The sequence below is a fragment of the Panthera pardus genome, unplaced genomic scaffold (genome assembly GCF_024362965.1).
Source record: "Panthera pardus isolate Hobbes unplaced genomic scaffold, ASM2436296v1 HiC_scaffold_24, whole genome shotgun sequence".
In the NCBI taxonomy this organism is placed as follows: Eukaryota; Metazoa; Chordata; class Mammalia; order Carnivora; family Felidae; genus Panthera; species Panthera pardus.
Window position 1 is genome coordinate 127,123,984 of NW_026526810.1, and position 11,054 is coordinate 127,135,037.

The 11,054-nt window shown below is 36.5% G+C and overlaps 1 protein-coding gene across 2 annotated transcripts in view; it reads left to right on the plus strand.

Annotated features, from left to right (window-relative positions):
* CPSF2 (cleavage and polyadenylation specific factor 2) overlaps nt 1-7,641 on the plus strand; it is a 32,966-nt gene extending 25,325 nt beyond the window's left edge. For both annotated transcript variants that reach the window (XM_053889715.1, XM_053889713.1), the window contains exons 12-16: nt 101-253; nt 1,664-1,889; nt 3,041-3,340; nt 4,765-4,899; nt 5,305-7,641. In XM_053889715.1, coding sequence (XP_053745690.1) covers nt 101-253; nt 1,664-1,889; nt 3,041-3,340; nt 4,765-4,899; nt 5,305-5,397 — 907 coding nt within the window. In that variant the 3' untranslated portion in view covers nt 5,398-7,641. The remainder of the gene's footprint in view (nt 1-100; nt 254-1,663; nt 1,890-3,040; nt 3,341-4,764; nt 4,900-5,304) is intronic.
* The last annotated feature ends 3,413 nt before the right edge of the window (nt 7,642-11,054 follow it).

Genomic DNA, 11,054 nt, shown 5'->3' on the forward strand with positions numbered 1-11,054 from the left:
TATGTGGGGAGCCTAAAACTCAATGCCATTTACTAAGTACATATATTATCTAATATTAGCTTGCTTGTTAGTGCTCTAATTAGAGACTTATATAATTTAGACCAGAGGATTTCTTAGTGCCAGAACTTCAAGCAACTGAAGAAGAGAAAAGCAAATTGGAATCTGGCTTGACAAATGGAGATGAACCCATGGATCAGGATCTATCTGATGTTCCCACTAAGTGTATTTCTACAACAGAGTCTATTGAAATAAAGTAAGTGCTTTTTGTCGCGTTTTGAAACTAGGTTACAAGATAAAATTTCAAGAACTTGAATTATATAATTTACATTGTTTCAAATGTGAAATTTCTGAATATCCTCTAGTAAGTTGTTGCTTTTAAAATTTAATTTTTTTTTTCCCTGCAAAGGTCTGTGAAGCATGGTGGCATTTTGTTTTCATTAATGGTATTTGAAAGCCAATGCAATTGAATTGGTATTGAGGTAGGGGTTTAACATTAAACTGTACATTTATATGAAGAAACATTCTGGACTTTTTAGTAAGTCTAGTAGCACATGTTTAATTTTTCTAAGTGTTTGTTTCGTAAAATATACTCCTTGACTTAAACATTTCTAGTGCCATGATGTCTGAAAAATGTTATTATAATCTGAAGTGGTTAATATACCTTTTTCCTTTTCTATTTGGTACAGTTAGTAACACCAGTAATTCATCATTTTGGATTTTTCTTTAAGTCTTTAGATAGCAAAGCAGTTTATCTGTCCAGTGATATTTAGCATATATTATGGGCTATGGTTGTTATCTACATAATGCATATTAACAGTGTCACAAAATTCTCTGCAGAATGGCTGTATATCAGTTTATACTTTCACTAGCAGAGCAGAAGGCTTCTTTCAACCCTGTTTCCTTACCAACATTGGGCATTATTGAACTCTTTAACATTTTCCAGCCCAATAGGTATAGAGTAATAACGTATCACTACTGTTTTAAGTTTGTCTTACAGTGATTATTAGTTTGATTATCTTCTTCAAATGCTTGGGACCTTTTTTGTTTTCTTGTCTATGAAGTCCCATGTTTATGGCCCTCATGTCTTTTTTTCTAGGGGTTGTTGCCCTTATGTTACTGATGTGCAGGGGTTCGTTGTACATCTTGGACGTTACCCCTGCTTGGTTTCGGACAATGCAGATAGCCTCTCCCATTCTGTTATCTGTTTATATGAGTGGTCCAGGGTCTACCTTGTTTAAAAAAAAAAAATCTTTAATTTTGATGTAATGAAATAATAAAATAAAATATTTTCATTATGGTGTTCGGAATTGTATATGATGAAGTCCCTCCCTGTCCCTGGTCATAAACATAATTCTTACATTTTATTCTATTGAATTTAAATCTTCACATTTTTCTTTTATGGCTTCAACTCATCTGCTGTTGTTTGTGGCATTAGGTCAGCAATCGGTTTTATTTTTCTTTATATAGTGAGCCACTTTTTCTAATAATACCTACTGAAAAATCCATAACCCTTCCCCCTTACATATTAACACTGTAACATGTGTATTCCTCAAATCCTCATTTTATGTATTGTATACATTTCTTTCCTGATTATAAAAGCCATTAATAACTTGGTTTTAAAATTATCAGAAAAACAAGCTTGGATAATTCTGTCTAATTACAGAGCTAGGGTTACTTACATAGACTATGAAGGACGCTCTGATGGAGATTCCATTAAAAAGATCATTAATCAGATGAAACCACGACAATTGATCATTGTCCACGGACCACCAGAGGCCAGTCAAGATCTTGCCGAGTGCTGCCGTGCATTTGGTGGGAAAGATATTAAGGTGTACATGCCAAAGCTACACGAAACAGTTGATGCCACTAGTGAAACTCACATCTACCAGGTAAGTGTGCTGGCACCCGAGCCATGTGAAATAAATACATTATTGTTGCAGATTAGGACAGGTACATTAGGAGTACAGGGGTGAGTGAGATAGACGTGGTCCCCTGTTTTAGGAGGTCTTCTAGTCTTTAAGGTGTTAGGGGCTTATAACAAGGGAAGGGCATTTATCACATTGTTATGCCTCTGATAGAGAAAGTACAGGATGTTGTGAATAAAGAGGGAGACACTGCCCCAGATTTGGAGGTTTAGAAAAGATTTTCCAGAGGAAGTGATAACTAAGCTGAATCCTAACATGTTTTGATGGGTTGTCAGGGTAATATAGAGAAGGGAAAGAGAGAGAAAGGGTATTCCAGGCAGAGGGAACATTTGCAAAAGTATAGAGGTGACGGGAATGGGGAGTATTCAAGAATTCGAAAGTTTTATAAAAATTCACTGATGTCAAGGTTCTATTCGTACTTGAAAAAAATGGAAGCAGATACAAAAACAAAAAAAACCAAAAAAACAAAAAAACGAGAATAGCACAGAGGAGAGATTAGCTTTTTTTCTGGTAGCAGGAGTTGGTGTCAGTTAAAGCAGGGATGATGTCTAGATTTAGTTGGAAAAAATGGATTGGAATTCACCAGGCAGAAAAGTTACTCTGGACAAAACAAGAGGAAGCAGCAGTCCAAGAATATGGATGTGTGAGGTTCATGGTAATGGAGGAAACAGAAGTAATTCAGTGTTCTTGAAGCAGCAGCAAGGGCTGATGGGTGAGACTTGTCAGTGGTTCTCAACCTTGGCCACACATGAGAACCATCTAGGGAGCTTTGGGGGTGTTAGGGGGACTCAGTGCTCTGGTTTTAGTCTCATCAGTTATGTTAGAATCACTGGAGGTGGGACCCTGGCATTAACACGTATTTTAAGAAATTGTCATGTGGTCCTAGTGTGCAGTCAAGGGCCTAGTGTGTCTTCTTTGGAAAGTGGACAGGGGTCTTAATGATCTCATGGGTCACTAGGTCCTTACCAGTCACGGTGAAGATCAGGTGAGTGAAAGATTTTTGAATCTTAACACACATTACCAGAGTCAGGAAATAATTATAACAGGTTATATTTTGTTGTTAATTTATACTCTGAGGATTTTATGTGTCTCCCTCCCCTTTGCATGATGTGTAGGTGAGATTGAAAGACTCACTTGTCAGCTCCCTTCAGTTTTGTAAGGCAAAAGATGCTGAATTAGCTTGGATAGATGGAGTCTTAGACATGAGAGTTTCCAAAGTGGACACAGGAGTTATCTTAGAAGAAGGAGAACTGAAGGATGATGGAGAAGACTCGGAAATGCAGGTGGACGCTCCTTCGGACTCCAGTGTTCTGGCACAACAGAAGGCCATGAAGAGCCTGTTTGGGGATGATGAAAAAGAAACGGGTGAAGAAAGTGAGATCATTCCGACTTTGGAGCCCTTACCCCCCCATGAGGTAACAAGCACGTCCCGCTTCGGCCTCTTCCTTGATTTGTCTCCCTTTGGATTGCGCTTTTATGTTTTTAACTCTTTACGATATGTGTCCAATGTAGGCTGATTTTGGAATTTTAAAATTAAGATGACTCAAGATATGGTTATGTGTTTGCACGCCTGAGCGTGTGTGTGTGTGTGTGTGTGTGTGTGTGTGTGTGTGTGTGTGTGTGTCCTAGACGGCAAGGGCTTGATAACAATTTAAAGGAAATGTTTAACAAATACTGTAAGATCCATGATTGCTTCGTGACTGATTTTTTTCAGTATTTAAATTTTGTTTTGTTTTTTTTTTAAACGTTTATTTTTTATTTTGAGAGAGAGGGAGAGAGAGAATCCCAAGCAGGCTCTACGCTCAGTGCAGAGCCAGACATGGGGCTCGATCCCATGACCGTGAGACCTCAACCTGAACCTGACACTTCACCAGCTGGGCCACACAGGCGCCCCTCAGTATTTAAATTTTGGTTGTGAGGATTACGTCACATACCTGCTTCCGGTCAGGAGAGCTATAGTTTTCTAAGACGGTGGAACTCCTGTACTCCTATTTTCGTGTGTTGTCAATTCCGCTGAAATCTCTTTTGGGTTCGATGTAGTTAGAAATCTTTTATTAAGTATGGCTATAATTTTAATCTAGTGTTTACGTGTTCTCAAGAGATAATCCAGTTAGCAGAGATCTCAGGTAATTAACTTACAGCGGTGTGAAAACTGTGTAGTAAGAGGCCCGTGTTCCTGCAGAGGCCTCTTTAGCCTTTCTGTGCAATAAAGAATAGAACATAGCCTCTGTTGTTGGACTCCCTTCTAGTAATGCTCTTGAGATTGGGGCAAGAACTCGAATCTTTTTACTGTGCTAACACTAGTGCTCATCAAGGCAATTTCCAAGTAGCAGTGTTAGGTTGAACCGCTTGTTTTTCTGAGTCCAAAGCCCCTGGCATACACTGCATTCGCCTCAAAGGAGAAGGGAAGGTGAGACTGGGGTCAGGGGAGAACTCTCCTCTGCACTAAATGAAGGAGGAGGATCTGGCAAATGAATTTTTTGGTTCAGTTCTGCCTCCTGGCACTCTCCTTGACCCCCTCAGGCAAGTGGGTGAGTGACGAACATAACTTTACCAGATGTCTCTCTGTTACTGTGAGGCATGACTAATAAAATCGATTGGGAAACATTCAGAAAATGTGAAGGGCTTTGTGATGTTAAGTAAAATAATGAGGGAAAATTCAGAATAACAACTTGGAATGGGACTTACAGCCTTGATACGATCTGTCAAAGGTCTTCAGGGAAAAATAGAAAATATCTTAGAGATCATGTGTTAAATCTCACTTTATTCGGTACCACTTTGGTGGTAACACTGTGGTGTTTTATTTGAGGTTATTCTTTCCCCTTTAACCTTATCTAAGGTTCCTGGACACCAGTCAGTTTTTATGAACGAACCAAGACTGTCAGACTTCAAACAAGTTCTTTTACGGGAGGGGATTCAAGCTGAATTTGTAGGGGGCGTACTTGTTTGCAACAATCAAGTAGCAGTCCGCAGGGTAAGTGTGTTTTTAATAAGGGATGAATTGAAGAAATGCTGCCTTCTGATGTGTTGCCCTTTTGAATTCTGTAATTCTTGATTGGTAATTTCACAAACTGGAGATCCATAATTTATATTCATTATGAATGATGACCTTGAAGGCTTATAAAAGTGGCTCTCAAAGAAATAATATATAGTTTCATTGTAAATTTTTATGTGAATCCTCTGACATTTACATGTCTATGTAAAATTCATGACTTGAATGTTAGATCCATATTCTGTGAATCAGAGCAACCCATTTCCAGACCAATCATCAAATAATCTAATTAATATATTTTGGTTATTATATCTGCATATTAATGAATAGGAAATGTACTAAAGGTTTTTTTTTTTTTTTTTTTTTTTTTTTTTTTTAACTTTCTAGACGGAAACTGGCCGCATTGGATTAGAAGGCTGCCTTTGTCAAGATTTTTATAGGATAAGAGACCTTTTATATGAACAGTATGCCATTGTGTAAAGAACGTGATGTCAAGAAGTGTCTGTTTGACCTTTCTAAGAGAAAAGGGTTCTTATTCTAAGCTTCTGCTTTTTTGTTTTGTAACATACAAAAAAGAAATGCCAGAAAAATTTAACATGCATTAGATTTTTTAAAAATGTAAATAGAGTTCGTTTTGCTAATGGTCAAATGAGCATTCTACCTTTTGACTTTCAGAATGATAGAGATTCTAACAAGTGTGCAGGCCGGAGAGTTGAAGATGATTGGTTTCCTCTATAGACCCCTTATTCTAGAAGGGCTTTTTACTTGAATAAAACAATGCAACTTAGCAAACCAGCTCATGGCCTTAGAGAAACATGTTTGCATGAGCTCTTGCAAACAGTTTCTTACGTTTTCTGGAATGAAAAGTGAGAATTATTTAGAAAAGATGTGTGCTATATAAAAAAACTGATGAAACGGTTTTTTGAGGCCTATGTGTTTAAAAAACAAAAAACAAAGAGTGTACGCTCAGACTTTTCTTTGGAATTCTGATATGCAGTTGGGGCATATCTCCTTATCCCTGCCTATAGTTCCTGGGTATTCACTCTAGTCTGAGCTGGTACACATTTGGGTCAGGAATCAATTTTTATTTCTCCCATTTCCTGTTTTATCAAGATTTTGTTGTTCGGTATGAATTATAACAGCATCATTTGAATATATATAATGCAAAAGAAATCCTTGATGTATGCATTTAGATACATCTTAGCTCTCAGCTAGGTTACTTTATCGGAAACTGTTGAGTGCTCTGTTTTTAAGGAAACAAATGCTGAACCACCTATTTTTATAAGGTAATAGTATAATTTAATCAAAAGGTGTAAATGTTTTCATCTCTTAGGCTTGCTCCTTCCTAGGGTTGCTGAAGCAGTGGCTGGATTTTATAACCTTGCTACAAAAATAATACTGAAGTTGGATAAGGTCATCCTTTCTTGTGTTCCTGTCTTTCTTCGGGCTAGCAGCCCTCACGTAGTATAAACCACTTGTGTTTAAGAGTAAAAGCTGAATATATGCAATTCTCATTGAACTTAAAAATGAAAATCGTGTTGCCCGATTGTAATGTGTTTGTTGATGCTTTTTCAGTGCATAACTTGATCATGGCAGTCCTTGATCTTTACTTCCTAAGTATTTAAGCCCTCCTCTTCATACTTAGCGTTTTTAGAAGGATCATTCTTGTTTAACTTATATGGATCTATGTATAGTACCACCCAGTGATATCAGACTAGAATTAAAATTTCATTCAAAGCTTAGAAAGAATTTACTGTGGATTATAGTGCTAACGCAAAGTTATAGTTTTCTGATCCTGAAAACCAGATATGCGGAACAACATTACAGAAGATGATGGTGAAGAGTATGTTTTCTTTGTAGAGCTTTGAAAAATTTTCACTTAAGTTCTTGTTACTGAAGAGAGTAAGCCTAGAATCCTAGTTATATTCCAGGGGAAAATAAGTCTGCATTCGTTACATGGCTTGAAGCATCTGGTTATACATATTACATTGCATTCCCGATATTGAAAAATTGTTTCTTGCTTTAGCCTTTTTATTGTCCTTTGAAAAGGAATTAAATTTTAAAGTACTGCTTGAAGATGGCTGTGCTAACTAATGTCATTGCAAGAGCAAGACTTTGACCTGTTTCTAGATGACAGTATTACTAAACTTTCTAAAATGAAGACATTTGTTCAGCCTTGGTTACTTAAGAAAAGTATAAATTTTAAAAAGGACTATAGATAAATCATGAACGCAGAGAACTTTTTCAGATCTTTGTTTAAAGGCAAAATAAATACAAGTGGACCATCAGCTTATATGTATAGGTAATTTGGTTAAAAGAAATTTTATTGTAGCATTTGTTACAATGAGATTATAAATGTCAAGTTTCATTACAGTTTTTTTTGTTTTGTTTTCATGAACCAGTAGGTGTTCTGAAACAGAAGTGCAGAGGTCAATTTTCTAACGAGGGCCTTTAAAAAAAAATTGAGAACTAATTCACGTACCGTAAAATATACTCTTTTAAAGTATATAATTCATTGGCATTTAGTATATTTAGTGTTGTACAACCATTACCACTGGCTCATTCCAGAACATTCTCCTCTCCCTCAAAAGAAACTCTATACCCATTCCTTAGCAGTCACTTCCCATTTTTTCCTTCGCCCTAGTCCTAGGCAACCATCAATCTCTTTCCTGCCTCTATGGTTTCCCTATTCTGAATATTTCATAAAAATGGTATCTTACAAAATGTGGCCTTTTGTGTCTGACTTCTTTCACTTAGCGTATTTTCAAGATTCATTGATACTGTAGCATGTATCCATTTTTTATATGGTTGAATAATATTCCATTGTGTGGGTACACCACATTTTGTTGATCCATTCATGAATTGGTGGACATTTGGGTGGTTTCTACTTTTTGGCTATTATAAATAATGCTGCTCTAAGCATTCCTATACAAGTTTTTTGTGTGGAGATGTGTTTTCAGTTTGGGGGGGTAGATACCTAAAAGTAGAATTGCTAGGTAAATGATAGGTAACTCTTTTGAGAAACTGTCAGTTTTCGAAACTGTATTTCCAAACGATTTTCCAAAGTGCCTGTACTATTTAACATTCCTACCAGCAGGGTGTGAGGATTCCAATTCTACATCCTCAGCAACACTTCTTACTCACCTTATTTTTTGTTTTAATGATTCTAGGGTGTGTGAAGAGGTATCTCATTGTGGTTTCGATTTGCATTTCTTTAATGACTAATGATGTTGACTATCTTTTCTGTACTTATTGGCCACTTGTATGTCTTCTCTAGAGAAAGGTCTGTTCAGATTCTTTGTCTAGTTTTTAGTTGAGTTATTTCTTCTTTATTGTCGAGTTATAAGTTTTTAAATATAGTTTGGATACGAAATCCTTATCGGATTTGTGATTTGCAAACATTTGCTCCTATTCTCTTTTTCACTTTCTTGATTGTGTCCTTTTGAAGCACAAAATTTCTTATTTAATTTTGATGAATTGTGATTTATGTTTTTGTTTTTGTTCTTTTCCTTTTGGTTCCATGTACTGTTGGTGTCATATCTTAGAAACTGTCGTTTCATCCAAGGTCACAAAGATTGATACTTATTATTTTCCTAAGCATTTCATGGTTTAAACTCTTAAATTGACATCTTTGATTCATTTTCAGCTAATTTTTATATGTTGTGTGAGGTAGGGGTTCAATTTCATTCTTTTGCACATGGCTATCCAGTTGTCCCAGCATCAGTTGTTGAAAAGACCAATTCCTCATCAAGTTATCACCATTGTTGAAAATCAGTTGCTCGTAAATGTATGAGTTTGTTCTGGGACTCTGAATTCTATCTCACTGATCTGTATATATCCTTATACTGGTGCCACATTTTCTGAATTTCTATAGCTTTGTATTAAGTTTTGAGATTGGCAAGTGTGAGTCCTCCAACTTCGTTCTCTTTCAAGATTGTTTTGGCTTTTCTGGTGCTCTTGCGTGTCAGTGTGAATTTAGAATCAGCTTATCAATGTCTGCAGAAAAGCCATAGGGAAAGAAAAAGTAGTTGAAATTTATAACTTAAAATCTTAACTGTTATGGCTGAGAGAGACTGTGGAATTCATCTAGTTCAATTCACTTATTTTAGTATTGAATGAATGGGCCTCGGGAAGGGAAGGGATTTGCTTGAGAGCCTCAGAGCAGGCCAGAGAGGGAGTGGGACCCAGCCTTACAGAGTCTATTCATTCAGTACTAAATGAATGGATCTAGAACCCATTCAACACTAAAATAAGTGTGTTGAACTAGACGAATTCCACAGTCCCAACCATAACACTATGAGATGTCAAGCTGTAAATTTCAACTACTTTTTTTCTTCTGCATTGCTGTGTTTCAGTTTCTTTGTGTACGTTCACTTTGCTTTGGGTTAATATGTTCAGTTGATCTGCTCTAAGAACAGCGCCCAGCACCTGTTAACTTAGGACAATAGCATGCTGAGGGAGAGCTTCATTTTCATTCTATATGATGGCCAGTAAAGGGGAGGGGGGTGTTACCTTCTATACTCTTCTTTGGTTGTAAGTTTCTGGTGGTTTATCTCAGGGTTATCGTCCTTCAAATATTGATGAACCGATGACCACTTACGGCTAGCAATCCAGTGATTGAGAGGTTAATTGTCTTGGTGGTGGTTGTTCTTGGCCACCCCCAAGCCCCCTCTTTTAGCCATTAGGGAACTACAGAATGAATGTGTAAGTGCAGATGGGGTGGGAGCGAGAAGGAACGTTCAGATCTGCCTCCCTGAGCATGGATGGAGGAGGGTGTGTTTCTTCTTCTTTTGATTGTCTCTCACTTTTGACCACCTCAGTTGTGCCTATGAGAAAATACCAAAATGACCAAAATAAATAAACCTAGGACTTTGCTGGAAGCGAGGGTAGCTTTGCTTTTGTCCTTTTCCTCCTCCTCCCCCCTCCCCAACCTCTCTCTTTCTTGGTGCTTTTCGTTTATTGCTCAAGACTATTTCATTTTAATTCTTGAAGTCAAAATATGATGTCAAGGGGCAAAATAGAAGTTTGGAGGGTTTTAACTTTCTCTTCATTGTAGTTGAATAGAACCAAAAGTATATATGCTTTTTTCGTGAAATTGTTCATGGATTCCATGGGTCCTGCTCAAATTTTTGATTCTGCCTGATAATCTCCAGTGGAGAATATATGAAGGATTCATGAAGACCTAACTACATCATTTTCTGAGGTTTTGTTGATGGTAATGTCCAATATCCAATCCATCATATTTCCTTTTCTCCCTCTAACAATTTTTTTAAGGCACTGCTAAATTGTGCGTTCGCCACTAGTGAAGCCCTTTGAACAGATCTCCGTGGGAAGCTGTTCGTATTCCAAGGGTGCTGCTGCTGGTCTTATGTTTAATATTTTGGGAGCTCTCATTTCTCTTTGGATTCATTTACCAAGCTTATGAGAAATGTAAATTATTTTAGAAACAACTTGCAGTCTTGGCCCAAATGACATTACCACTTGACTCTAAATGATGGAAAAAAAAAAAAAAAAAGATTAAAAAAATGCCTTGTATAGACAGACATTTGCTACCATAGGAGATTTTTTTTATATTAAACAGTCATTTAACCCCAAACTCTAATTAAAACTAGTAGAATATATCAGAAATCATAAAGATACTCTAATTTCCAACGTAAGTCATGGTTCAGGTTAAATTTCATATTTAAATATCAAAGGACATAAGTCTTTAATGAGACTGTGTAAATCCTTTATCAGTTATGAGAAAAAATTACTTATCCTAAATGTACAGGATTCTAATTCTCAAGGTTTTTCAGTATCTCATATATGTGATTTTTTTTCAAGGAGATAAACTATTACAGGAAGAAAGAAGCATGTTTGATGAGGAAAGGGGATTCAGAGTATTCTGAGTTTTTAACTATCGAGTAGAATTTCATTTCTACATTATTGCCCGTTAAAAAAAGCTTCTTTCACATTTATTTCAGCCATTTTTTTAAAGTAGTTTTTACCTGAGATAATGAAAGCATTAAACAGAGATATCTCTAGTAGTATAAAAACCAGTGGAATACATCTAATACATCTAATAGCTGAAGGATCACTTGTATATATTTTATTTCACTTATTTTGGAATAATTTTAAACTGATGGGAAAGTTACAAG